The sequence below is a fragment of the Arachis ipaensis genome, chromosome B2, assembly GCF_059453495.1.
Source record: "Arachis ipaensis isolate K30076 ecotype BB chromosome B2, ASM5945349v1, whole genome shotgun sequence".
Taxonomy (NCBI): domain Eukaryota; kingdom Viridiplantae; phylum Streptophyta; class Magnoliopsida; order Fabales; family Fabaceae; genus Arachis; species Arachis ipaensis.
Genome location: NC_142437.1, coordinates 121,197,251 through 121,225,097, shown reverse-complemented (window position 1 = coordinate 121,225,097; position 27,847 = coordinate 121,197,251). Strand labels below are relative to the sequence as shown.

At 35.4% G+C, this 27,847-nt stretch overlaps 2 protein-coding genes across 4 annotated transcripts; both read right to left on the bottom strand.

Annotated features, from left to right (window-relative positions):
* Positions 1-753: 753 nt before the first annotated feature.
* On the bottom strand, positions 754-21,844 carry LOC107626188 (pectinesterase/pectinesterase inhibitor 3-like). Of its 3 annotated transcripts, none has more exons than XM_088504142.1 (3): positions 20,924-21,844; positions 19,016-19,071; positions 754-1,095 (listed from the first exon to the last, which is right to left on the bottom strand). In XM_088504142.1, exons 1-3 carry the CDS (start codon positions 21,789-21,791, stop codon positions 775-777), a joined length of 1,245 nt encoding a protein of 414 aa, XP_088360268.1. In that variant the 5' UTR covers positions 21,792-21,844; the 3' UTR covers positions 754-774. The 3 variants fall into 3 exon arrangements, with proteins under 3 accessions (XP_088360268.1, XP_088360269.1, XP_088360270.1); XM_088504143.1 differs by lacking the exon at positions 754-1,095 and adding an exon at positions 7,594-7,748; XM_088504144.1 differs by lacking the exon at positions 754-1,095 and adding an exon at positions 11,698-11,841.
* A 1,424-nt stretch (positions 21,845-23,268) lies between these two features.
* Positions 23,269-27,847, bottom strand: LOC107626185 (putative disease resistance RPP13-like protein 1). The gene is made up of 4 exons (XM_016329001.3): positions 24,439-27,847; positions 24,228-24,292; positions 23,987-24,088; positions 23,269-23,846 (listed from the first exon to the last, which is right to left on the bottom strand). The coding sequence occupies exon 1, from the start codon at positions 27,780-27,782 to the stop codon at positions 24,444-24,446; it is 3,339 nt and encodes a 1,112-aa protein (XP_016184487.2). The 5' UTR covers positions 27,783-27,847; the 3' UTR covers positions 23,269-23,846; positions 23,987-24,088; positions 24,228-24,292; positions 24,439-24,443.

Below are 27,847 nucleotides of genomic sequence, written 5' to 3'. Positions count from 1 at the left end.
CTATCCCATCCAAATCTTCATATGGAATATGTCTTGGAAGGTGTGCACTTTCCTTCCTAGCATCAATTTCAATCATCTTGGAGGGGTTTTCTTCAATTCTAGATTCCCATGGAGGCTCCGCATCTCCTAAGTCTTCAACCAATTCTTCCCTTTCTTCAATAATCATAGCTTCCTCCAATTGTTCCAATACAAAGCAACTTCCCTCATTCTCCACCAATCTCTCTTTTATGTTATGCTCTTCATTTGATTCCCCACATGTAGCCATGGGAGTTTCTTGAGAGTTCAAGCATTGGGATGCTAACCGGTTTACCACCTCATCCAAGGCGGCCGTGAATTGTTGCACATCCCTTTTCATTTCCTCTTGTCCTTGAACAAGAACATCAAGGATGTCATCCATTGGAGGGTGGGGTGGATGGAAGGGTTCATCAATTTGGGGGAAGGGTTCATAGTAGGAAGGTGGTTCTTCTTGGTAGAGTTGTGGTGGTTCAATAATTTCCACTCTTTCCACTTGTTGCACAACACGCTCCATGGTTGCTTGAAGTTGATCCAATGTTTCCTTGAGATGATCCCTTGACTCTTGTTCCTCTTGAATAATATGATTAGGATCATATGGCTCTTGGATTGATGGACATGAATATTCTTCCATGGGAAGTTGTGGTGGAAAGTGGTATTCATCTTGTGGTTGAAAATTTTCATACAATTGAGGTGGTTCATCTTGGTAATAACATGGAGGGGGTGGCTCTTGGAAGTGGTGATGTTGAGATGGTGGTGGCTCTATATGTGGTTCATATGGCTCATACGGTTGTTGTAATGGTAGATATGGATGAGGGTCATATGAAGGTGGTTGGTGAAAAGTGGCTTTTGAGTATGGTTGAGGGTTATGTTGAGGGTATGGCTCATAGGCATATGGTGGTGGTTCTTGAAAGTCACAAGGGAGTTCACCATAGCCATTAGATTGATATGCATCAAAGAATGGCTCTTCTTCATAGTGTATTGGTGGAGGTTGTTGCCATGAAGATTGATCATGTGCATGTGGCTCTTCCCACCTTTGGTTATCCCATTCTTGATACACATCTTCATTGTAGCCCCCATTACCTACAACATAGTTGTAATCACACTCATAGCCAAAGTGAGAATTCATGATAGCAAGAGAAAATAAAAATAAAATCAAATAAGAAGCAAGAAAATTAAATCCTAAAAACTAGTAAGAACTAACAAAGAAGCAAAAGGCAAACATATTCACAATATTCACATATATACAATAACCAATAACATAACACCATTGCAATTCCCCGGCAACGGCGCCATTTTGATGAATGGATTTTTGACGGTTTAGAAATTCACAATTGAAATCTCGTTGTAAAGTATAGCTTCTAAACCAACAATAATCCTTTCATACAAAAATTTGTTTGTCACAAGTAACAAACCCCTAAATTCTATAAACTGAAGTATTTAAACCTCGGGTCGTTCTCCCTAGGAATTACAATGAAGTGTCTTGTTATTGGTTATGGATTGTATTTTGGGGTTTTGGGATAAGAGACATGAAATGTAAATGACAATGAAAATAAACTAACAACTAAAAAGCACTTGGCAAGGTTGTGAGAATTAGAAGTCCTATCCTAGTTATCCTCCTCAATTGTGACCACAATTGTCCATTGCTGCCACTTAGTTAACCTCTAATAATGGAGGAAAGTCAAGTGGATGAATCAACTTGATTCCACAAGTCCTAGCCAACTCCCAAGGGAAAGACTAGCTTTAGTGGTATCTAAATCAATTAGCAACTTCTAATTATCAATCAACAAAGATATTAGATAACTCAAGCGTCACTAATTACTCTACCATAGCCAAGAGGAACAAAATCTATACTAAAATCCAACCAAGCATTTCATCAAACACTTGGAATGCATAAAAGAAAAGCAAAATAAATTGATAACAAAAATAGAATCTAACAACAATTATGGCAAGGAATTAACAACAACAATCAAAAGGAACACAATTATTATGAAGTACCTCTAATTGAATTGAAAGAAAATAGAAGGAACAAAAGTAGATCTACAACAAAGTATAAGAACAACATAAAGGAAATTACAACAAAGGAATAGAAGAAGATTGAATGTAGCAACAAAGAATTGAGAGATAGAAATGGAAGAATGCAAAGATTAAAACCTAGATCTAAAAACTAAACCTAATTCTAATCCTAATTCTAGAGAGAAGAGAGAGCTTCTCTCTCTAGAAACTAACTCTCACTACTAAACTAAGCTAAAAACTAAACTAATGGTGACAAGTATGTTGATTCCCCTTCAATCCTTGGCTTAAATAGCATCAGAAATGAGTTGGATTGGGCCCACAAGGCTTCTAAAATCGCTGGCCACGTTTGCATTAAGTGGGTCATGTGCCACCATCGGCGCGTCCGCGTACTATGCGCGTACGCGTCATCATGAGCGGTTCAACCATAGCAAATCTTATATCGTTTCGAAGCCCCGGATGTTAGCTTTCCAACCCAACTGGAACCGCATCAATTGGACCTCTGTAGCTCAAGTTATGGCCGATTAAGTGCGAAGAGGTTGGCTTGACAGCTTTCCGGTTCTTCCATTTCTTCATGAGTTCTCCAACTTTTCATGCTTTCTTTCTTCATTCCCTTGATCCAATCTTTGCCTCCTAAACCTTAAATCACTTAACAAACATATCAAGGCATCTAATAGAATCAAGTTGAATTAAATTTAGCTATTTTGAGTCCTAAAAAGCATGTTTTCACATTCAAGCACAATTAAAGGAGAATATACAAAATCATGCTATTTCTTGAATAAATATGGGTAAAAGGTGATAAAATCCCCAAAAATCAATACAAGATAAACCCTACAAATGGGGTTTGTCAGCTGGACCAACCGGGAAAGGTCCCAAGAGGTCGACTCCCCATTGTGCGAAGGGTCGGGAGGAAGTCAGTAGGCTCAGCTCGGTGGCCAGTGCTTTATGGAAGTTGGCGTTCTCTTGACACTTTACGCATTTTTTTATGAACTCTTTGGAGTCCTCCATCATTGATGGCTAGTAATATCTGGCTTGGATGAGCTTCCTTGCTAGGGCTTTGCCCCCGATGTGGTGACCACAGCACCCCTCATGGACCTCTCTAAGTACGTAGTCCGTCTGGTCGGGGTGCAGGCACTTCAGCAAGGGTTGGCTAAGTCCCTTTCTGAACAGTTGGTCTTGTATGATCGTATATTTGGCTGCCTCCCTTCTCAACGCTTTAGCTTCCTTCTCTCCTTCAGGGAGTTTGCCGTTCTGCAAGAAATCAATGATGGGGTCCGTCCAGGAGGGGCTCATCATTGTCAGGTGGAGGGCAACTGCTGGTTCTTTTATCATGCCTTGAATGAGGGATCGGTTGCCGGTTCCAGATTTCGTGCTCGCTAGCTTTGATAGGAGGTCTGCCCGCGTATTCCTTTCCCTCGGAACATGTTGGACCGTGACCTCCTCAAACTATTTGCTCATCTCTTTGACCTTCTCCAAGTACTTTTGCAGCAGCGAGTCTCTGGCTTGGTAGCTCCCATTTACTTGCAAGGTGACGACCTGTGAGTCGCTGCATACTTCCAACCTCGTAGCCCCGACTTCCCGAGCTAAGATCAAGCCGCCTAGAAGGGCTTCGTATTCTGCTTGGTTGTTCGATACGGGGAACTCGAACTTGATTGATTGTTCATAAATAACCCCGACTGGACTTTCTAAGATGATCCCGGTGCCCCCAGACGCCTAGTTGGAGGCTCCGTCCACATGGAGCTTCCACTGTATGCCCGTTTCCTCGGTTGGGTCTCCAGTCACTTCTACCAGGAAGTCTGCCATTGCTTGCGCCTTAATCACGTGTCGAGGCTCATATCTCAAATCGTACTGGGATAGCTCGATGGCCCAGGTCATCATCCTTCCTGCCAAGTCGGGTTTTTGGAGCACTTGACGAATTCCTTGTTCCGTTCTCACGACCACTTGGTGACCTTGGTAGTATTGCCGTAGTCTTCGGGAGGAGGTCAGGAGTGCTAGTGCCAGTTTCTCTAACTTACTGTATCTTAGTTCTGCTCCTTGCAGTGCTTTACTTACAAAGTAAACTGGCTGTTGGACTTTCCCTTCTTCCCGCACCAAAACCGCTGCCAGCGCTTCTTCCGTTATGGCTAGGTACAGGTAGAGCAGTTCCCCGACCTCAGGCTTACCGAGTACAGGTGGTGACGCGAGGATCTCTTTGAAATGATTGAATGCCTCCTCGCACGCCGGGGTCCACTCGAACGCTATCCCCTTTCTCATTAGGTTGAAGAAAGGTAGGGCCTTCACTGCCGACGCACCGAGGAAGCGAGATAGCGCGGTGAGTCTTCCTGCCAACCTCTGAACGTCCTTGACACAGCCCGGACTCTTCATTTGGAGTACTGTTTGACATTTTTCAGGATTGACCTCTACCCCCCTTTGGGTTATCATAAATCCTAGGAACTTCCCGGCCTCCATGGCGAAGGCACATTTTAGAGGGTTGAGCCTCATGCCGTGTTGACGGAGGGCCGTGAACACGTCTCCCAGGTCGCTTAAGAGGTCCTCAGGCTGGGTGGTCTTGGCGAGAATATCGTCCATGTAGACTTCCACGTCTTGCCAATGAGGTTGCTGAATATCTTGTTCATCAACCTTTGGTATGTGGCCCCCGCGTTCTTCAGACCAAAAGGCATTACCTTGTAGCAATAGATTCCTCCCGGCGTTATGAACGCTGTTTTATCCTCGTCAGGCCAATGCATCGGTATCTGATTGTAGTCGGAATATGCATCCATAAAGCTCAGATACCGGTACCCTGCCGCCGCATCGACGAGTGCATCAATGTTGGGAAGGGGGTAGCAGTCCTTGGGACATGCTTTGTTGAGATCGGAGTAATCTACACACATACTCCATCTTCCATTGTGCTTTTTTACCAGAACTACATTTGACAGCCAGGTTGAGTAGTCTAGTTCTCGGATAAACCCCGCTTTGAGGAGGCTGGCCGTCTGCCTGGCCACCTCCTCTGCTCTTTTCTGTGACATCTTTCTTCTCCTTTGAGCCACTGGTCGGGCTTCCGGCTTGACGGCCAAGTGGTGTGACATGAGTTGGGGGTCTATCCCCGGCATGTCGGCTGGCGTCCAGGCAAACAAATCGCCATTGGCCCTAATCATTTCCACCAAAGGCTCTTTCAATTTATGTGGGAGGTTTCTGTTCACGAACGTGAACTTCTCCTCCGTGTCCCCGACCCTAAACTTTTCCAGGTCCCCCTCTGGTTCGAGTCTGGGCTTGTCGCCGACCCTGGCATCCAGGTCGGCGAGGAACACCCCTGATGCTTCTTTAGATTTTTTCCTCAAGGAGAGACTGGCATTGTCACAAGCGACTGCCGTTTCCAAATCTCCTTTTATAGATCTTACAGATCCGTCATCAGCAACAAAATTCATTACCAACAGCTTCGTACTGATCACTGCCCCGAGATCGTTAATGGTTTTCCTCCCTAGGATGATATTGTAGGCTGTGGAGTCCCGTAGAACTACGAACTCAGCCATAATCGACCTTCGCCCTCGTCCTTGTCCTATGGAGACCGGCAGGGAGATTATCTTGTCCGGCTTGATGAAGTGGTCGCCTAGCCCTACGACGCCGTGCTGGTGAGTCGTTAGGTCAGCATCCCGTAATCCCAAGGCATCGAACACGTTGCGGAACATAATATTCGAGTCTGCCCCGTATCCACAAGGATCCGTTTGACGAGGCCGGTTCCAACCCTGGCCGTGATGACCATGGGGGGCTCTCCAGGATTTCGTCGAACCATTGGTCTTCTAGACCGAAAGAGATGGATGGAAGCCTTTTGGAGCTTCGCGCAGATGAGGAGGAGACCGCTAGGACCTTGGCGTCTTTCTTGTGCGCCGATCTCGACCTTGGAGCCGTGTTCCTTGCGGTTACTACATTCACCACGGTAAGTCTGTGATTGTTGTCTTCCAGCTCCTGTCGTCGTTTCACCGCCCGGGTCTTATCTTCCCCATCGTGTTCGCGGTTCCGTCTCCTCGGCTCCCTGATAAGGTGGGAGAATTCAGCTAGTTTTCCGTCCCTGATCGCTTGTTCCAGTGCGTCCTTCAGGTCGAAGCAGTCCTGTGTCTTGTGTCCGTAGCCCTTATGGTAGTCGCAGTAGAGGCTCTTGTTTTCCCCAGTTCGGTCCTTTAGAGGTCGGGGCTTCGACAAGATTGACTTCTCGGCTATCTGCTGGTATACTTCCATGATGGGAAGGGTGAGGGGAGTATAATTGGTAAACTTTCCGACTCGGGAAAACAGTCTGGGTGTCTTGCTTGGACCGTCATCTCTGGCGTGTTCCTTCTGTCTCTCCCCACTACTGTGCTGCCTGGGTTGATTGTAGGAGGGCTGCCGCTTGTTGGCGGCCACGACCTGACTAACTTCTTCATCATTGATGTATTCCTTGGCTACATTCTGGATCTCCTGCATTGTCCACACCGGTTCGTGGTGAGGTATTTTCTGAAGTCCTCGTTTTGGAGTCCGTTCGTCAAACACAGACTAGCTACCGAGTCGGTTAGTCCGTCGATCTCTAAGCATTCGTCGTTAAATCGGTCCAGATATTTTCTGGTCGGCTCACCAGGCTTCTGAGTCACCCCAAGCAAATTGATTGGGTGTTTTGCTTTCGCGATTCTGGTCGTGAATTGGGCCAGGAAAGCGCGGCTGATGTCCGAAAACTTAACCACCGAGCCTTGCGGGAGGCTGTTGAACCATCTTATCGCTGGCCCTGCCAAGGTGACCGGAAAAGCGCGGCACCTTACTTCATCTCCGTCTCCCTCCAAGTTCATCCTGGCCTCGAAGGCCGTCAGGTGTTCCTGGGGGTCTTGGGTTCCGTCATACTTCATGTCCGTCGGTTTATCAAAGTGTTTTGGTAGTCGGACCTCGAGGATGGAACGATGGAAGGGGGTCGCACACATTATCACGGGTCGGCGTGTTCTCGCGGACCGTTCTCTTCCGCCTTCCCGGCCTCGCTCTGCTCCCCTTGCCCTTTCTCTCCCGTCGTCCCGGTTTCTCTCTGTGGCGCTTGTTTCAAGTCGGGTGTATATCACAGGGTCCCGACGTCTTCTGAGGCGCTCCTCTTCTTCCCAGGTGCTTTCAGATTCGGACCGCGGGCTATTTGTACACTGGGAGTAACTCCTCTGGGGAGTTCTTCCTCGTGTCGCGGGAGAGTGGGAGGCGGTTGGTTCGGGCGTTCGTTGGCGGCGCTCTCGATCTGCCAGATGGCGTTCCAGATTCTGCATCCTATGGCGTAGTTCCTGTATCATCTTGGCGCTGTTGCTGCCTGTTCCTCCGAAGGGGCGTTTCTCCTGGGATCGTGTCGCCGGCTCGGTACGTCGGGGAGGGGACCTCGTCCACTCCCGGGGAGAGGCTACAGATGTTGCTCCCCTGGGGTCCGCTTCGCGACTATGGTCTCCCGGACCTTGTACGTTATCCATTTGGGCCATTCTCCACAGACGGCGCCAATGTTCGATAGGTCGGGTACCGGACGGTTCAGAAGGATCTTCGGGTTGATTGGTGGGGCGTGGCCCGGATGCGAGTTGTGAGGGACGACACCTGAGTAACCGACGTCCCGAGCTCTTCGTATGGAGGAGGAAGTTGTCATATGCAAAGACACTCCGACGCTCTAGTCAGCAAAGTGTGCAGACGAAAAAAGGGGTGAATGGTATGTGACGTACCTCGGGGAGGACTAACATTTAAACTTTATTGTATGTGAAATTGACCTGTCAGATAAATCAAGTATATATGTTCTTAAGAAAAGTAAATTTACATGCTGAAAAAGCCGAAAACAAGGCATAAAAAACGGTAAGTAAGAAGCAAGTGGGCCTAAATAATTATTTTGAAAAGTAGTTGGGTTAGTGTGGTGAGTAATAGATTCAGATCCAGAATATGATTCCCCTTTAGTCGGGGTTTGAACATGTGGACCCTGTTTATTTGACCCAACTCAAAGGCAACTCTACTTTTCAGGAATAAATGTATATGTACATCTTCAAACATTGACCCATACCAAGAACAAAAAACTAACCAACTAAAACCCATGACATACCACATTGCTTGTTCAATTTAGTTGCGCAAATATTCATATCAAAATATCTTCATACGAAGATAATAATTTAAATATTAATATATTATACTGAAAAATTTAATTAAATTATCTAATAATTTTTAAGATTTAGTGAGTATTAACCACACATACACACTTTTGAGTATAATAGGTGAGTGTTATGGTGCCTATATACACTTGCCTAACTTACTAAATGGGGAATGCAATGGTAAGGATGTCATTTTTATGTTGTTATGATTTAAAAGCGTATCACTAAAAGTGTTGCTTAAAGAGAAAGTGTTACCCTAAATCGTTAACTTGGCTCTGATACCAATTTTTAAATTTCGATTATTTAAACTTTGATTAAACAATTTGCAATTTTTATAATCTAAAGTATTGACCATTTTTACTATTTCTCTTGTATGATTATTTATTACTAGTCCTTGACGTATATTTATAGTTTTTCAATCTTGTTTTAATTTATAATATTCTTTTTTGCATGAATTATTATATATAAAATCTTTTATCTGTTTATCTTTTTCTTTAATATAATTTCTCAAATCCTCAAGAACTTCTTTTATTTCTATACTTTCTGTTGTTTCTAAATATCTTTTTAATTTATCGACTTCATTTTCCATTTTTTCTTTCAGCAGCTTTAATTCATTTAAGTCATAATATGGTTTTCCAGGCATTTATAAATTTCTTAGGTTTAATTTCAACTTGTTTATATTTATTCTTATTTCTATTCTTTTTATTATAAGGTCATCAATTTCGATCTGAAGATTATTTAATTCCTTTTTATACTCCTTTATTTTACTTTTTAATTTTTCCGCCCTTTTTCTTTTTATTTTATTCTCTGGTTTTTCAATCTTTATATGCTTCATTATTTATTTTAGAATTTCTGCAAACTCTATCATCGATTCATCACTATTTTCTAGAGATTCTATTAATTTTTCTAGCTCTTCCACTTCTCTTTTCAGCTTGTCATATATTATTTTTAGAGCTTCAAATGCTCTTTGGTTTATTTCAGAAAACTGCAAATAATTCAAACGGTTTTCTCTTTCAAAGAGTTCTTGTTTCTTATCTTGATAAGTGATATATATTTCTTCTTTATTTATTGTCATAATTTAGTGTTTAAGGTTTCATTTAATTTTTCGACCTTTTTTATTAGTTCTTTTATTTCAGAATTTTCTTCTTTAATTTTTAACTTAGATAAACTTAAAGGGCTATTAATTTTAGATTCTCTTATTTGAAAATTCGGTGAAACTAATTTTCCTGACGGTTCTTTTAATAATAGAACTGGGTTTTCAATAGCTTTATATTTTGGTATTTCTGTTTTTACAATTTTCTGAAATAATTCATCAACATAAATTCTTTCTCTGTTTTTAAATATTATACTATGATGGCTATTTGTTAAAGCATAATTTATTGCATATGTAATTGAAAATGGTTCATCATCTTGTTCCATTAAATTCTTTCTATGAAATTTATAAGCCAAACTTATAGATCTTTCAAGATTTTCAGTTGATAAAGGTATGGCGTATCCAAGATGGGCATTGAATTTAACATTTACGTTTGCCAAGTTTCCATGAACAATTCCAATTATTTGATCTATTGGGTCATCAGTAATTCTTTTGTCACAGATTGCTAAGCTTATTGGTGAATTAATTCCTTTCATATATGTAGATTTGATTAAGACTTGTATAGTACTAATATGAATCCATCCGATTTTAGATCTTTTTTGTTGATCCTTAATTTTCTCAATCTGTTTACTCAATTCTTCATCATTTATCAGGGCTATTTCAAGTTCTCCATTGGCGGATTTTATCTTTATAGGGGCTTCAAGTTGAATTTTTCCATAGTATATTACATTTTTTCTATTAAAAACTTCTTTTAATAGGTTTTGTTTATTAAAATTTTCATTTGATTTGAGATTTAATTCTGTTTTTAGAACAACCTGTTTTTCATTATCTAATAAAGCAGTTAATCTATAATAATCATATTCTTCTGTTAATTCTAAACTTTCTAAATAATTCATAATTGAAAGACTAGGATGAAGATGTACCTTTCTGGAGAAAACTTCCTTTATTTAGTATATTTTACATGAGGTGTTTTTATCTCCAGAGGGGAGTTTAGAACTATTTTTTCCCTAAGGGAATTCTTCCTCAGACTATAGAATCGCCTTGGCAGCTTCCTCCTTGCTCTCCTAGCATATGAGTACTCTTAGCCTTCTGCTTTCTATTGTCTGATGCCTTCTACAATTGCCTAAGCAACCTATTTATAATGGTTGGGTCTGATGGACAATTCCCATCCTTACCCTTCTTATGACGTCATTGCTTACGTCATTGTTTATTATCTTGCACCAGCTACATTGTTGGTGCTCTATGACCTAAGCGCTTACGTCACTATGCAATAATGTTGAGAGATACTTCAGATGTGCTGTCTTCCTCTTTCATTATGTGACCTTCAGATGCGTTGTCTTCTTCCTTTATCATGTGGGTTGATTCCGTTTTATTATTACTTTCTTCAGATAACTCTGAGACGCATAGCTGGCACTTGTGGTCTTCTCTGTCTTTTATCAAATAGCAGAGATTCCTCTTTATCCCTTCAGGGAGCTTTTCTAAGAGTCCAGATAAGTTGTAGAATGCTGATTCAAATTCCACTAAGAGTCTCATCTCTCTTTCTTCAATTTCATTCCTTTTACTAGACACAAGCAAAGTATTTCTGCTTTTATAATTAATTCTTGTGTGAGATTCCCTTGTTATCTTTTGAGTTCTTTCGAAGACCCTTGCTAGTGTGCTGGCTAGCCTTCCTTCATGACTGTAGATTGTTAAATCTTGAACTTGATCAATTGGTTGAAAATTTCCTGGGAAGACGGACATGAATATTACTTGGTGTGCTGGAACCAAGCATTCTTCTTCTTCATTAAAAATAGGTTGACTGTTCGTAAATTTTAGGGATATATCCCTTGGATTTACGTTGTCAATCATATTTTTAAATCTCTTTACTGCATCAACGAATCCTGCAGAAAACTCACTAATAATTTTTAGATCATTAAAAATTAAAATTGTATCAATTAATCCATACTAGAAAACCTGATAGGTGTCCGATGGGGATGCATCTGGAAATATAACCAACTTTGTTAGCTGTTCTTTGGCAATAGGATAATATCCCAAGATTGCTCTTTTTTCTTCAGTCCAGTTCAGGACTATATTAAGGGTTTCTCTGAGATTTGATCTACAGACCCTTTTCTTTTCTTTGATTTCAGCCCTTGTAGGAATGTTTCTTATTATCCTTGTTCTCTGGGTTTGAATTGGAGTTTTATCTACTCTTTTTAGGGTTTGCTCTGGATGAAGAGCTTCATATTTCCTGAAAGATTCCTTTGCTTCTTCCAGTGTTAAAAATCCTCCTTTATGAATTATCCTTGATTGATGTGTAAATGGTGCTGCTTTTTCCCAGGCATCATATACTCCTTTCATGGGCCATTATAAATTACATAATATTTTTTGTCTTGGGTAGATTTTTTGATAATTTCAGCAATTGTTTTATTTTCTGGAATTTTTTCTTCACCTGATTTGTCCACCACGCTTAGCTGGCTGAGCTCTGATGGTTTTGGTTGTTGTGTTGATTTCATTGCTTCGATGGCCTTCTTGAGGGATTGGATCTGTGTCCTTATTTGCTGACAATACTTGCATTTTTCGAGTTCTTGTTCGTATTTCTGAATTTCCTGATCTAATGCGTTGTAGACGAACTCCATTCTCTTGTTAATGTATCTGCAATAACATTTTTGTCACCCTTAATATATTCAATTTTTATTGGATATTGTAACAAAAATAATTGCCATCTTACCAATCGTCCATGATTATAATCAACTTTTAAATTATATCGTATGAAACCTGTTAGGTAGCTTGAATCTGTCCTTAATGTAAATTCTCTGGGTAGTAAATCAATTTTCCATTTCTTAAGAGATTTAATTGCTACTAGAGTTTCCTTTTCATGAGTGGTATATCTCTGTTCTGTTGGAGTAAAAGTCCCTGAAATATACCTGCAAAGTAATTCCTTTGGGGAATTTTTAGAATCTAGTGATTCTTTTCCTTGCTTCAAACTTTTTATAGCTTTCTTAGCTTTTAGACATCCTGACCAGGTTATGTCTGAAGCATCTGTTTCTACTATTAAGTAGTCATTTTCTTCTGGAATATAAAGTTCTGGAAGTTTTTCACATAATTCTTTAATCTTTTGAATTTGCATACTATCTTTTTCATCCCATTTCCATTCTTTTTTAGTACTAATTTTTGGAAATAAGTTTTTAGTGTATTCTGTTATATTCTTTAAGAATCCTTGATCAGAAATATAATTTATACACCCTAAAAATCTTTGTAATTGTTTTCTATCTTCTATTTTATTAGAAAATAAATTTACCTTTTCTAGGACATTTGGCTGAAGTTTTAGCTTTCCTTGAGTGGATAGAATTAATCCAAGAAACTCTATTTCTTGTTTTGCTATTCTTGCTTTCTTTTTGCTAAGAACTAATCCTTTTTCTTTACATCTTTCTAAAACTATTAATAATTTTTGAAGATGATCTTCTCTATCCTGTTTTGTAAAAATTAGTATATCATCAATGTACACTAAAACAAATTCATTTAACTCTTTTAGATTTTCTTCCATAAATCTTTGATAAATATCTGGAGCTTGTTTTAATCCGAATGGCAATACATTCCATTCATAGAGCAACACACTTGTTGATTCTTTTGTTGGACAAGTAAAAGCAGTTAATTTCTTTGTTTCTTCGTCTAAACGAAGTTGCCAATATCCTGATTTTGCATCAAGAGATGAAAACCAAGTTGCCCCTTTGATTTTTTCTAAAATAGAATCTTTTCTTGGAAGTTTATGAGCATCACCAATAGTTGCTCCATTCATCTTCTTATAGTTAATAACCATTCTTCGTTTTCCCCTTTTAATTTCATTATTGTTTTCGACATAAAAGGCTGGAGTCGCATGAGGACTTTTACTTAATCTTATAATTCCTTTTTCCAAAAGATCTCTACATTCTAATGAAAACTCTTCTCTATCTCTTGCGGAATAAGGGATTTTATTTGGAACATTTATCTCTTTTGTCGGATCTTTTAGTTTAATGCTTACTAATTCGTTATTTGTATTTTTAATATCTAAAGGATTTTCAGCACAAATTTCATCCAAAAGTTCTTCTATCTTTATTTCAAGATTATTTTTTGGGATATTTATTTGAAAGTATAAATTTAAATAACATATCTCTAATATAGAAAATATTTTAAATTTTAAGATCTTATCTATAGTAGTAGTCGGTATTTTTATACGTTTTGATTTTTGATTTATTGAAGAATCGTGTGGAGCTTTTAAAACTATATATGTTAGTTCTTGAATGAATGGATGATATAGCTTTAAAAAGTTATTTCCTATGATTAAATCCATTCCAGAATCTAACATGTATATAGATGGAACAATGAACCTATAATTTTGAATAAAAATTTCAACCATCTCTGCTTTTTGGTCAATTTTATGTATTGATTTGTCAGCTATTCTAACTCTTAATGGTTTCTTTAATTTTTTCCAATCAAGTTTTATATTTGAACTAGCAAAGCATTGTGTTGCTCCAGAATCTATGAAAGCATTTATAAATTTTTCTGTTATTTTTATAGTAATAAATGTAGCATTATTACTCAGTCTCTGAGTCTGTTTCCGAGACATATTCAAAAATATAGTCTAAGTTATCATCAGATTCTTCTAAAGGTTCCATGAAACAAGACTTAGCAATTTCTATTTGTTTAGTAAGATCCTTTTTATCCTTCTTTTTCGGACATTCGTTTGCATAGTGTCCTTCTTCTTGGCAATACCAACACTTACAATTTTCTTTTTTATTTGGGCAATAATCACTTTTTTGTCTCTTGTTTTTATTGTTATTTCTTTTTCTAAAATACCTCTTTTTTTCTCCAGTTTGGATAGTATTTTCTTTTTCTAAATTGATATTTTCTTTTTCTTTGAAAATTTTTATTAAGACCATATTTTTGAGGTATCTCTTCATTATCCTGGCAGCAAATTCTAATTATATTTGCAAATCTTTTTTGAGTTGCTTCTTGCATACAACGTTCTTTTATTTCCTCTCTTATTGCAGAGGTTGCTCCACCAAAATTATTTTCAATTGTTCCTCTATTTATTTCTCTTATAAATCTTCCCATAATAAATTCGTTAGCAGGATATGGAAGTTTTGTTATATACATACTAAGATAATGATTTTTATCTTCTTCTTTTAATTTGTAATAATGTATTCTATATTCACATATATAAGACTCCACATTACATAGATCATATATGTGAATGTTAGCTAAATGGTTTTTTGCTTCTTGATATTCTTTATTATAGACTTCTTGTTTATGATCTATAATATTTTTCCCAAAAAATTCTTTATATAGAATCATCATTATATATAATATCTTATCATAAGCTGTTATTTTTGTTGCTAATTCTTCTATTATTTGGTTTTCTATTGATGTCATATAATCTCTTATAGCTCCTTTAGTATGAAACCCTATGTAATTCCAAATGTCTCTTCCAGATAATTCATTAAGTTTTGGATTAGTAAAGGCTTCTAATAAGAAGGAATTCAACCAGTTTTCGAAAATTTCTTTTTCATTCGTTTTACAGTCTAAATCGAGCATTCTTTCTCCTTCCATTTCCTGGATTTTAGGAACGTATTTTGATGGTATTTTTGTATATTTTGAATTTTTATTTATAAAACCTTTTTTAAAAGCATAATTATCAAAACCTGTTTCCCATTTAAATTGAGATTGATTATCCCTAGATGTTCCAGCTTCATTTTTTACTTGTATTGGAATTGCTGGTTCTTCGTCACTTGAATAATCTAGAATGTGTTCTTCATTATTTTCAGAATTTACTAATTCTTCTTCTATTTGAAAACCATGTTCCATAATATTATTTTCTTGAGCCATTTTTAATTGTTTAAAAAGCATTGTGACTTCTTCTAATTTTTCTTCAATATTCATAATTTCAATGGTGGTTTTACTTTTAAATCTGTTATGTTGATTATATTTTGAAATTTTTCTTCTTTGGGATTCTCTTTTTCCTTATTTCTTTGAAATTTTATGGATACTAATATTTCTTCAAGCATATCTACTATAGAATTTAATTGTGGGTTAAAAGTATGATAAAGATGTGGGGAATCATTTCCATGGTAACATTTTTTAGAAATTCCGTGTGAAAAATAGGTTTTTTCAGGTTTTTGAAGTCCTTCAATAAAACTTATAGTAAAATTAAGATTTTGAGAAAAATCATTTTGTATTGATTTTAAGAATTCGGTGTCATTACAATTAACATTAGTTAAAATCATTAATTTTTGATCTATTAATTTTGATAATTTAATTATTTCTTCTCTTAAATCTTCTAATTTACTTTTTTCCATTAGGTGACGCTTTTAAAAGAGTTACGGTTTTAAGTGTGTCTTTTAAATCTTGCTATAAGGAGTAACTTAGGCAATTTCGGCATTCAAGTTATAGGCATGGGAGAATTGGCCATTCTCTTATTTTGTCTTTATATTGCTTCAGAAGTTCAGAGTTCAAGTGTGTCGGTACTGGAGAGCTACGAAAATTTCAGTTAAAACAAATAAATTAAAAGTTGTCGGCAAGTGATGATCCAAATCTATGTTATTTGAAAAAAAAAAAAAAAAAACTAGAAAGGAACATTATAGAAATGCATTACTTGCTAAGACTCTCATGATTCATGAAACCAAAGCAATTGACAGTCTGACACAATAAAATATCCAATTTTGAATTTTCTAATAAAGTTTAAATTATTAACAAAAAACAGATAAATAATCATAACATATAACAAAAATGATTTTGAGACAAAAAAGAAAACATTGTAAATATTTTTAGAAGATTGATATTCTAATAATTTTAACCATTAATTTTAATTAATATATTTTATATATTTTTATAATTAAAATTTAAAATCAACTATTAAAATACTAGTATTTCAAAAATATTTAAAATTCTTCCAAAAATTAATATCTAATGAGAACATATCGTTCAATATCAAAGTTTTAACACATTGTATATATGGGACATAGAAGTAGACACATAATACCACCAGAATATATGAATCATTGTACAAATAACAGTATTAGTATTAAGTACTAAAGAGGTAATTATTTTTCTTTTAACTTATTTTTATTTTATTTTTATCTTTTGTCAGCTAAAGATAATATATAACGTGTGACCAAAGGCACATAACACAGCTAGGTAGAACGTGTGTGGGTCAATATATATGTCATAATCTGGTACAGATTAAAAATCTCAGTGTACTATTAAAGCAAAATTTGTTAACATTTTACTCATTATTGATGAAGTAGATTAAATGATCATGGACAAGAAATGTCTCACCCTCATAAAAGTCTGCCTTTCATAATTTAATTATCCTACGCAATATATTTCTATATATAATCTAATCTAATGGTGTTTCATTATGTAATGATTGAAAAGGAAATTAAAGTTGTACATATATATGTACTATACTATGCATGGAATCATATGGACCATAGCCTATAATTTTTTCAGCATTGTATTCAATCACGAAATATCATCGAATGAATCCTCTAAGATTTTAAAAGGGCATAGCCTTTTTTCCTTTAGACTATTCGTGGTTATATTATTTCTCTAAATTTTAAGCAAGTGATGAAGTGTCCCACAATAAAAGATATGTAGCATTTTACTTTCTAGGCTCTAACTATAGTAAGCTGGGTTGAAACTATAGAACCCTCTATTATTATTTATCATGTGTTGTTTCTAGATTCAAAAGATAGGGTTTTATTGTTGTAAATAAATTATACAACAGGAAATTTCTTGACATACAAAATTTAATTAATTTCTTAAATTTTGATATATAATGTTCATAAGATTTTGAAATATCAATAATTTATATCTTATTATACTTTTGCAAGATGCCTTTGACAAACCCAATGGTGCCCGTGTATATATGTTCAGAGTTCAAACCAATATATTATTTAAAATAATTTCCCAACAATTTGTTTTACTATAAAAAGTTCATCAACCAAAATCAAGGATTTCAGTATCATTGTTGAGATAACATGTGACCTCATTATTATCAAGTTGCCATGCTTTTGTTGTCTCTTCTATAATTTTTTTTAAAAAAAATTGTTCCCTATTTAATTTGTCTTTAACATAACAGCCACACCTCCTCGTAATAATAAACCAATTTTCAAACTTTACTAAGACCATCTCCAATAGGGAACTCATCCCAATTTCTGTTTATGGCCCACTTGTCATAAAAAGTAATTCCACATCAGCTTTTGCGTCATAAACAATAAATAGGAACTCAAAGCATCTCTCTTCTCCATTAGGAGGAATTAACTTTAGTCCCTATTGTGATCCCACTTAATTAATTAATTAAAATACTTAAAATTAATATAATTAATTTTTTCAATAATATTATTTAAATTTATAAATTTAAAAATAATTCATTATTAAAAGATATTAATATTAAATAAATTCATATATAATAATAATACACAATATATAATTCGAGATTATACTAATTTATAGTTTTGTGTTTACAACTGCTAATTTTAATAATATCATTAGCATTTTAAATTTTAAAAATAAAAATAACCAACTCAACTAAAAATTATTTTATAAGGTATAAAAATTAAATTTATTTTTTAATGTAAATAAATTTAATTAATTATAATTTAATATAATAATATAAATAATATTCAATATTAATTATAATATAAATAATTAATTAAATAAAAACTTAATTATTTAATCTAATTAATTATTTAATTAATTATTATTTAAATAATTAATATAAATTATTAATTAAATAAAAATATAATTATTTAATATAGTTTTTATTATAATTATTACTAATTTAATTATTATTTAATTATTTAATTATTTCAGATTTTATATTATTATTTTTTAATAATAACTTGCCAAATGGCAAGTTGTTATTGGTTAATTTGAGTCCCTGCTTAGAGGGACTCCTTTACCTTGATCCTTGTGCGGGAACTCACTCCTTCTCTCCTCTAATGGTTAGAGTTCCTATATGTCAGAAAAAAGTCAAAGAAGAACTCACCATTGGAGTTTGGAGGTGCTCTAAGCTATTTCATGAATCTCACTTGTGATTAATGACAAGGGCCTGCACCAGTTTTTGTTTTTTTTTTCTTTATTTTTTTTGATTATTGTGTAAAATATATGTGAAATAATTCGCACCAATATGTATGTCTCATTTCCAACAACGAACTAAATATAGATTTATGAAAATGAATAAGGGTGAATTATAAAAAAATAAAACTAAACCTACCAAAATATTAATAAATTTTTAACAATATATATGAATTTTTGTAAAGTTTGATTATCCTATTAGTCTCTATAATTTTATCAAATTTTTAATTAGGTTTCTGTATTTTTTTTCAATTGAGCTCTTATACTATTTTTAATTTTTTAATTAGGTTCTCTTCATATAAAAATATTAAAATTAATAGAAGATTTTTTCTAAAATACATGTTGTGAAAAATTTAATTAGATTTTTAATTATGAATATCTTCAATTTGTAAAAAAATATTCAGTTAACTGACTCTAATATTTTTTACACTAAGAATGATCTAATTATAAAATTAAAAGTAGTATAAGAATTCAATATAAAAAAAATATAAAAACCTAATTATAAATATAGTAAAATTATAAGAACCATCAAAATAATTAAATTTTTTGTAACTAACATTTTAAAAAAAAAATCTAAAAATTATTTTACCATCACGCAACTTATTAATCTTTAGTAAATAATTTTAATACTTCACTCTAAAAAAATTAATAAGAAGCTCAAATAATTAATAAGTAGAAGAAATTAAAGAAGAAAAATGGTTACCAACAGTACCTGATTGAAAAGTGGTCCAGCCATCGACAACATTCCTACTTGCCTTGACAATGGTCCTAACAATGCCATCTCCAATAAACATCAAATTAGTCTTCTTTCTAATTACTTCCACATTCTCCAAGTATGCTCCACTTTTTATTATATCACAAACCTAATGGAAAAGTATAGACAATTAAGTGTCTAACTAGGTAAGAATTGAACAACTCAATTAATTATACAAGTATGTAATCAGTCAAGACTCAATTAATTATAATTATTAATAATTAATATTAAATTTTTTAAATTCAAAATTTAAATAATTAAAAATTAATTAAATAAACATAATTAAAAACTATAAAAATATTTTCCTTCTCTTCCATATTAACCTACACATCCCAACAACAACACGCACATATTCTCTCCCTTACCGTCAGACCCTCTCCATCCCTGCCTTCACGCAAGACGACCTCAAAAAACTCGCCGTTGACAAAGCCGTCGAGTACGTCAAGTCCGGCATGGTCTTCGGCCTCGACACCGACTCTACCGCCGCTTCCAATTCGACGTAGCCATTGCGGTTAACGTCCATAATCGTCCACAACAAGTGGATCTGGTTCCCCATGGGATTGATCCCTAGAAAACGCAAGAGCGCGGCGAGTTCTAGAATCGTTAAGCTACCGTCGTTGTCCATGTCGAATCTTGAAAAGATTTCACGTAAACAACCGAGTTGATCATCGTATTCTGATGCCATTTTTGGTTATGATGATCATTTCAATTTCCTTGAAGCGATTATTCTATTAAGGAAATAGATTCAATATTACTTATGTATACACCAAATTATCATGTAGATTTATGAAATGAAAATTGATGACATTGGGTTAGGATTTGAATGAAAGAAAGTGAGTGTCCTCACTTTTAATCACCCAAATACCACTCACCATAATTTTCAATTTTGAATTTGTTTGTGTATATATAATTCTTTTTTCAGGGAATTGTTTTGAATTCTATTTTTGTAGTGGTATCAAAGTCATAGGCTAATATGGAAGAAGGAGTGGTGTGGAGCACGAGCTGTTTTTAAATAATTGTAAAAATATATAAAAAAAATATCTATTTAATATATAAAAAAATATCCTAATACAAAAAATTAGAAATATTCACATCTGTAATACAAAAAATTCAAAAAGTACATTAAAAAATATCTATTTAGTATGAAAAAATATCATAATGCTTAACAGAAGAAACATCTACGTATATCAACTTACTCTTATTAAGACGGATTTCAAAGTCCAATTCATTAAAAAATTGGCAGAAGTTGGCTGGACCGTTAGTTCTCTAGCAGAACCGCAAACCTAATATATATAATCACACTTAATAATTAACAAAATGTTAACTAAATCATGACATGTTAACAAGGCATTATTATTACACTTATTGTATGTACTTTTCTACACCTAAGATTCTTTTTGTACTTTGAGATAAAAATATATTAGGCTAGATTCATCTATTGTTATATACTAAATAAACATATTCTGTTATTTGAAATAAAAAAATGTGGTTAAATTTTTAGAAGACATAATTGGTGTAACAATGAGTCAAAGTTGAATTAAGTAAAGGATAAGAAGTTTGATTACTGCATTTTAATTTCATTCTTCAAAATAAAAATATTAGTAAATAAAGTGCATTATTCTTATATATTAAGTAGAGTCCAATATGCCGTTATAAAAAAAAGAGCAGTTAATTTTTAAGTTGTGCTAATTTAATATACAAAATAAAATAAATACACTTGCCATTTTTCTTAGCTAAATCAGCTTCAAAGCTCTTATAAATGACCATTCATATGAGATTTTGCTGAAAATGTAATGCAATGAGTGAAAGGCATGAATGATTTTCTTTAAATTTAGTATAACATAATTTTAATAATGTAATATATACCTGGTTGTGCTGGAATTAGGAGAATAGGAGCCATAACTACAGCTTCACCAATAGTAGTAAACTTTCCAGAACCATCTTTAGCCACAACAACATCAATCTTAGTTTCATTCACATTTCCACCTTCTAGAAGCTTCCTATCCTTAGCAGAAACCCATGAAGGGAACCCTTTCTTCATTGTTCCATATTCAGCAAACACCTCTTCTTTCTTCAAACTTGTCTTCACTTTCTTCAACATTGCCAATGAGTTACTAACATGATGTGATATCTCAATCACTTTCTCCTCTATCAACCCTCTCACAGCATTCCCATTTTTGCTTTGTGAGAAACCATCAAGACAAGTGTACAAATTTGTCATTGCCCCACTTAGTAGAGTTTGCAAATCTTGGTTGGAAGATGATGATGATGATGGGTTTTTTGAGAGATCAAGAATGGTGGTGTTGAGTTCTACTATGGTGTCATCAAAGAGTTTGAGACAATCATCTAAGGCTCTTTTCTCAATGGTGTTGAGAGTGTTTTGGAGATTCTTGATTATGGTGGTGCAGTTGTTGGATGAAGATTTGACTTCATGGACTGTGTGGTTGACTACTTTGGAGATTATTTGTGGCATTGTTTTTGTTTCAAGGTTTGGGAATGTGGATAAGGTTGAGACACAGAGATCAGGGTAGAGTGTTCCTTTGCATTTTGAATGTGCTACTAATTGGATATGGTTTTGGAAATGGAGATGTTTTTTCCCTTCTTGTGGTGTTGTTGATTTGAAATTTGGTGTTTGAATGAAATAATTGAGATGTGTAGCTAAAAAGATCAGTGCAAAAATCATGGATAGGATTGGTATAAAGGGAAAACATGGTGATTTTTTGAGGTTGTTCATTGTAAAGGGCTTAAGAGGAAAAATAGAAGTGGTGTAGTAGAAGCTTTGGTTAAGGGTGTGAATGTGTGGTTGTGTAGGGTGCTATATATATGGGAATATGGGGAATAAATAGGGTGGTTTTGGGTTATTGTAAAAATGAAAAAAGAAAATAGTATTTGAATTCATTTTACTTATACACACTCAAAATATAAAGAGAGAAGAATATCATGCTTTTGTGTGTAAAGTTGAGCATAGCATTTGATGCTAAAAAGGAAAAAATAGAAATGTGTTGTTTGAGTTTGAATTTATCTGTAGATTATGTCAGAGAGATGGCATGAAATTTGACCCTTTTTCAATTTATGTTAGTTTTGTCAAATAGGATCATAATGTGACATGGATTTTAAATGCTGTCTAAATTAATGGCTCTTAAAAGGATGGAATGTGTGATTATGTGTGACACCTTTTAATCACTTTGGCTCCTGGTTTAAGTGTTGCAACTATGCAGCTAGGGAATGGAATGAAATTTGCACCCAAAGCATATGATTTGATTTTCAACTTTGTTTCTATCTATTGTAAATTTTATTATTTTACTTTTGTAGTGCAACAATCCTACACAAAATTATAGTTTAAGAGACTGAAAGTAAGAAAAAAAACATCAGAAAATGGAGAAAGAAAGCAGAATTGAAGGGATTGAAAGTAGAATAGGAATGCTATATATCGACCTGTAGTAGTAGTACTATGCTGTCACACACAAAATAGAAGAGGAATACTATAATAATTAACCTCCTACTACCACAATTTTTGCCCTAAGCACTTCATATTCGTAACATAGCAACATTCTGAATGCATCTTCATTTGTTAAAAAAAAATGCTAGTGTTTACAATTTTACATGATTTGCAGATAACATTTTTAATGATATTTTGAATGAAAGCTGTAATAGAGAAGATCACGATATATTCTGGTTCAATTCCAACAGTAGGATCTACATCCAATCTCCATCACAAAAAATGTAGAATTTTCCACTCTAAACAAATTCAAGTTACAATTATCAATTCAAGCCAAATACAAAAACAAATTTACTGATGAGAGTGAATTACAATTACAATTCTATGTCAATAAAAATTAATAACACTAATGCTTATATATCAACCTATAGTACTATGCTGTTACATACAGAACATAGAAAATAATATATAAACCGCAACTAACCTATAACAGCCATACCAGAATTACCAAACTCAGCCTAATCTTTGCTTAGTACTAACATGCAAAAATTGCTGCTACCACAATCTTTGCCCTATGCACTTCATATTTATAACACAATAACTTTCTCAATGCATCTTCATTTGCCCAAAAAGAAAAAGGCAGCTGGTGCTTAAAATTTTATTTTATTAGATAGAGATATTTTATAAAATTATCGCATGATTTTGCAGAAAAATATGCAAATGACAGTTATAATGATATTGTGAATGAAAGCTGTAATAGAGAAGATGAACATCACGATATATCCTGGTTCAATCCCAAAATGGGATCTACATCCAGTCTCCACCATAACAAATGGTAGAACTTTTCACTATAAACAAATTCAAGTTACAAATACCAATTCAAGCCAAATACAAAAACAAATTTCTCAAATGCCACACATGGCTTTTTCTTGACGTTCTCACATCCTAGCATGACAGAAATTGATACACACTTTCTAAGCTTTCTCTTTCTTATAAATAGAATAACTCATATCAGCTATCCTAAAATAGAATGAAATGATGAAGACATGAAAACTCTTTTTTCTTTTAACATTGCAAGTGTGTACACTTTGTGCCTATTTTTGACAGGCTGCTCCAACTGTATCCTTATCATTGAAGGTGCTCTTGTTGCATTTTGATTGATCTATCGGTCTTAGCGAAAATCTGTTCTACATCATCTACTTCTACTTTTGATTTTGTATGAGGATGGTGTCTTCCATGAATTCAGCTTACGTATTGATGCAGAGACCACACCTCGTGAAATCATTCTTGACCAGGTTCCCTTGCTCTCCAAATTGAGCCTACTCCAACTTCACTTCAATTTGTTTCTTGCTGCACCGAAACAAACACATTAGAACAACTCATACAATTTTTGCTTAGCACACATTAACTCAAATCATAAATGTTTGGGATCACAAAGTTTATTAGTTTCTTAATTCAACAGAATTAATAATAAGAAAATAAACTTATACCAAATCCAACAAAGGGCACGAGCAAGCAAGCAGGAGCAACAGGAAGAAAGGTAATGAAAGGCCTTCCATTTGGGTGTAGGACAAGGCATGGTGCAAAAGTAGCTAATTGAAATAAGAAAAAAAAGAAGAAAAACCATTAGAATAGAAAAGGTAAAAAATGGAAGGGAAAGATTTCATCATTCTCAAGGTATGATCCTTGAATTAACAAAACAAGCTTCAATAGACAGAGAAGCATCCTTACAAGAATGGAGGTGCACAACCGAACTGCATTAAATTGACAAGTCCCAGAAGAATCATTAAATGTCCCTATACATGAAGAACAAAGAAGAATAAATTAGGAATAAAAAGGATCAAAATTTGGAAATAAAAGTAAGATTAAGTAGGAGAGAATGAATATGATGTAGGAGAAGATGAAGTGGGTTTGGGATATAGAGAGATAGCAAAAGAGTTACCTGTTTTAAGATGTTGACTCATTGCCAATCCGTCTCCTATCAACTTCAATGTGGGGGATGTGGGAAATGGATGGCCAAATGTGGGGGTCCTTCCTCTCTATGCCTTCACCCAACAACCCACATTCTCTGATTATGAGAGTCTCTAAAGAGCCAGGCACCCTTATTATGTTCTCCAGCTTAGGGCAACCTGAAATTATTAAGTATAGGAGGGACTGTGACTGTGACACCTCCAGAGATGTCAAATTTTCACATCTTTCAATTCTCAGATCATTGAGATTCGGGAACGGTGGCAATGCGAAGGATGTAAGCGAATCACAGCTGTTCTTTATTGTAAGATACGTTAGTGAGTGATGTTGTTGGTGTTGCATTGGGAATTCTACATTCTTGCAATCCTTGATTGATAGCTCTTTCAATGAAGGGGGCAAAGAATCCCCTGGAAATGATATGGCTGTTGAGCACTCTGAGATTCCTAAACAACTGAGAGAGGTTGGTTGGGTGTGGGTCATGGCCTCAAACACATACTCCACCTGCTGCTCTCCATTAACCCATAGTACCTCCAACATGGAAAGTGGTAGCTCCCGCATTCTTGCTTCTTGTTTGCCATCTATTGTTAATGAGCGTAGGATGGGAGCTCTTGGCAGATAACAACCAATCTCCTCACATTCTTCAATCCGAAGCTTCTCCAAAGAGGGAAGGAAAGTGGGCAAATCTCCTCTTAACTTAGGACAGTGCAGTATCCAAAGTGCTTCAAGTTTCGGAAATGGTGCATCATCATCATCATCACATTCATATGACTCCCATTCCTCCCAGCAAGGCATTCTTTGAATAATGAGAATTTTAAGGGATCGGAAGGGTGTCTCCTGATGCTGATGAGTTCCATCACCCTTATAGAATGACCCACCAATCTTCTTCACCTTGTCGAGCTCTCTAATGATTAGACTCTGCAGAGAGGGTAACTGTCCAAGTGAAGGAATCACCCAACAATTCCTGCATCCACTCAGCTCCAACCAAGTCATGTTGTGGTACCAAGACTGCCCTACCCAATCCGGAAACATCGTACCTCTGTAACACCTGATGAATAGCGTCTTCAAGTCTTTGTGAGGACGTAATTTGTCAAGTACATCTTTTTCAGTGTGGGAATCACAAACCTCACTTTCTTCAAACGATGACCAACTCAAAAATAAACCATTCAGGTGTATTTTTTCATCCATCCTTGCATTCGATGCTTCACCACTATTCTTAACATTCTCTAGTTGCGTAATCCACAATGACCTATGAAGATGTGTTAGTCCTCCCAGTTCTCCAATCCCATTCTCTTCATGTTTCCCCACAATATAGTGACTTAAAAATTGCAAATCTTTTAATTTGCTCATCTTTTTTGGCATCTCTTCCACCAAAATAGAGCCGAAAATATCAAGATGACGCAAATTCACAAGATTTTGCATCTTGCTAGGAAGCTTTTTAAGATTTCTACACTCTCTCAACTTCAAGGTTTGTAAATTGTACAAGCAACTTAAAGACTCGGGCAAAGTCACGATGGATGTGTCTGAAAGATCCAAATAACGCAAATGGATCAATTCACCAATTGAACGATGCAACAAGTTTTCATCATCTGAAAAAATTTTAAATGACAAAACTCGTAAGCACTTCAATTGTTCTAGTAAGTCACAAGGAACTACTACTCCCTCTGAGAATTCATGATATGTATCCAAATTGACTTGCAGCAATGTCCTTGCATGCTTTAAACTATCACATACTTCCAGGATCTTTGAGACTGAATCCTTCTTGTGCAAAACATATGACAAATGACGAGTTTTGATATCATGCTTGAGTACATTCTTGACTTCAAAGGTTCTAAAATAGAACTTTTCACCATAGAATGTTGCTAAATCATGCACCAGATCGTGCATTACAAATGAAGTTTCATAAGAAGGTTGAAAAAATGATCTTGATGCTAAATCACTAAAATATTCATAGCCAACTTCTTCTAAAGTGCTTCCCCCCCTCGGCTGTTGCAAAAGACCCTCGGCCATCCACAATAACACCAATTCATCTCTATCAAATTCATAGTCTTTGGGATACAAAGAACAATAAACAAAACAACGTTTTAAGTGCGAAGGAAGGTGGTAATAACTGATCCTCAAAGCAGGAATAATTTCAATTTCCTCTTCAGAGAATTCCCAAATTTCACTGTTCAAAACATTATTCCAATCCTTTTCATTATCTTTGGACCTTAATAAGCTCCCAAGTGCTTGAGCAGCTAGAGGTAATCCCTTGCACTTTTTAACAATTTCTCTGGCAACTTTTTCAAAAGCTAGACGCTCTCCAGAAAGAAATGCATGATTTGCAAACACTACCCAACAATCTTCATCATTCAACGCACTCAAATTGTAGGCTTGATAATGAAAACCTTTCACCATGTTTGCAATCTTTTCGCTACGAGTTGTCACAAGGATCTTACTCCCCTCACTTCCACATCTAAAAGGAATCAGAAAATTTGCCCAAGCTGTGTAATTGTTACTCCAAAAGTCATCCAAAACAACCAAGAATTTCATCCCTGTTAGCTTACTCCTTAAATGTTGTTGAGCTGAGTTTAAGCTATTCATATCACAGCGACTAGAAGTTATTTCCTCTATTACAGTCTTTGTCACTTTAAGAACATCAAATTCTTCCCCAACACAAACCCATGCTCTAACATTAAACTTTTGCTGCACTTTGTCATCATGAAAAACCAACTTAGCCAAAGTAGTTTTTCCGATCCCACCCATACCCCAGATAGGGATGACAGATAGTTCACCATCATTAGTATCATCTAACAACAATTTGACTATATCCTCCCTGTCTTGGTCCCTACCAACAAATACATCAGACTTTTGAACAAGAGATGTTGATTCGATTCTCCCAGACATGTTCTTGGCTACAATCTTTTCTAGACGAAGGATATCTTTGTGTTTTGCAATATCGTCTAGTCTAGCAATGATGTCTTCAATCCTAGTAACCATCTCCCTATCTTGCAAATTGAGAAAGCGAGACAGGAAGTTACCTGGTGGATCCTTCTGAGTGGCAGCTTTGGTGGCGACTTCATCCAACAAGTCATCAGCATCATAGACAGCATCTTGGAGATCTTCGAGCCACCTCTTGACAGCAGGGTCAGTGATCTGCTTCTTCTCAGCATCATTCAGCACAGCTTCAACCACATTCAGAATGGTCTTCAGCCTTTGAAGCAGCTTCTGGTCAACCTTCTTTCCTAGCATCATATTGATTATGGCAGGATCAGACAGCTTGTCAAAAAGAACATTGAGAAAAGAAGAGAGAAAAGCTCCTCCAACAAGTTCAGCAGCCATGTTCACAAGAGCAAGAAAGTAAGAAAGAGTGAGAGAAGTTGTGTATAGTTTGCACTGGAATTCAA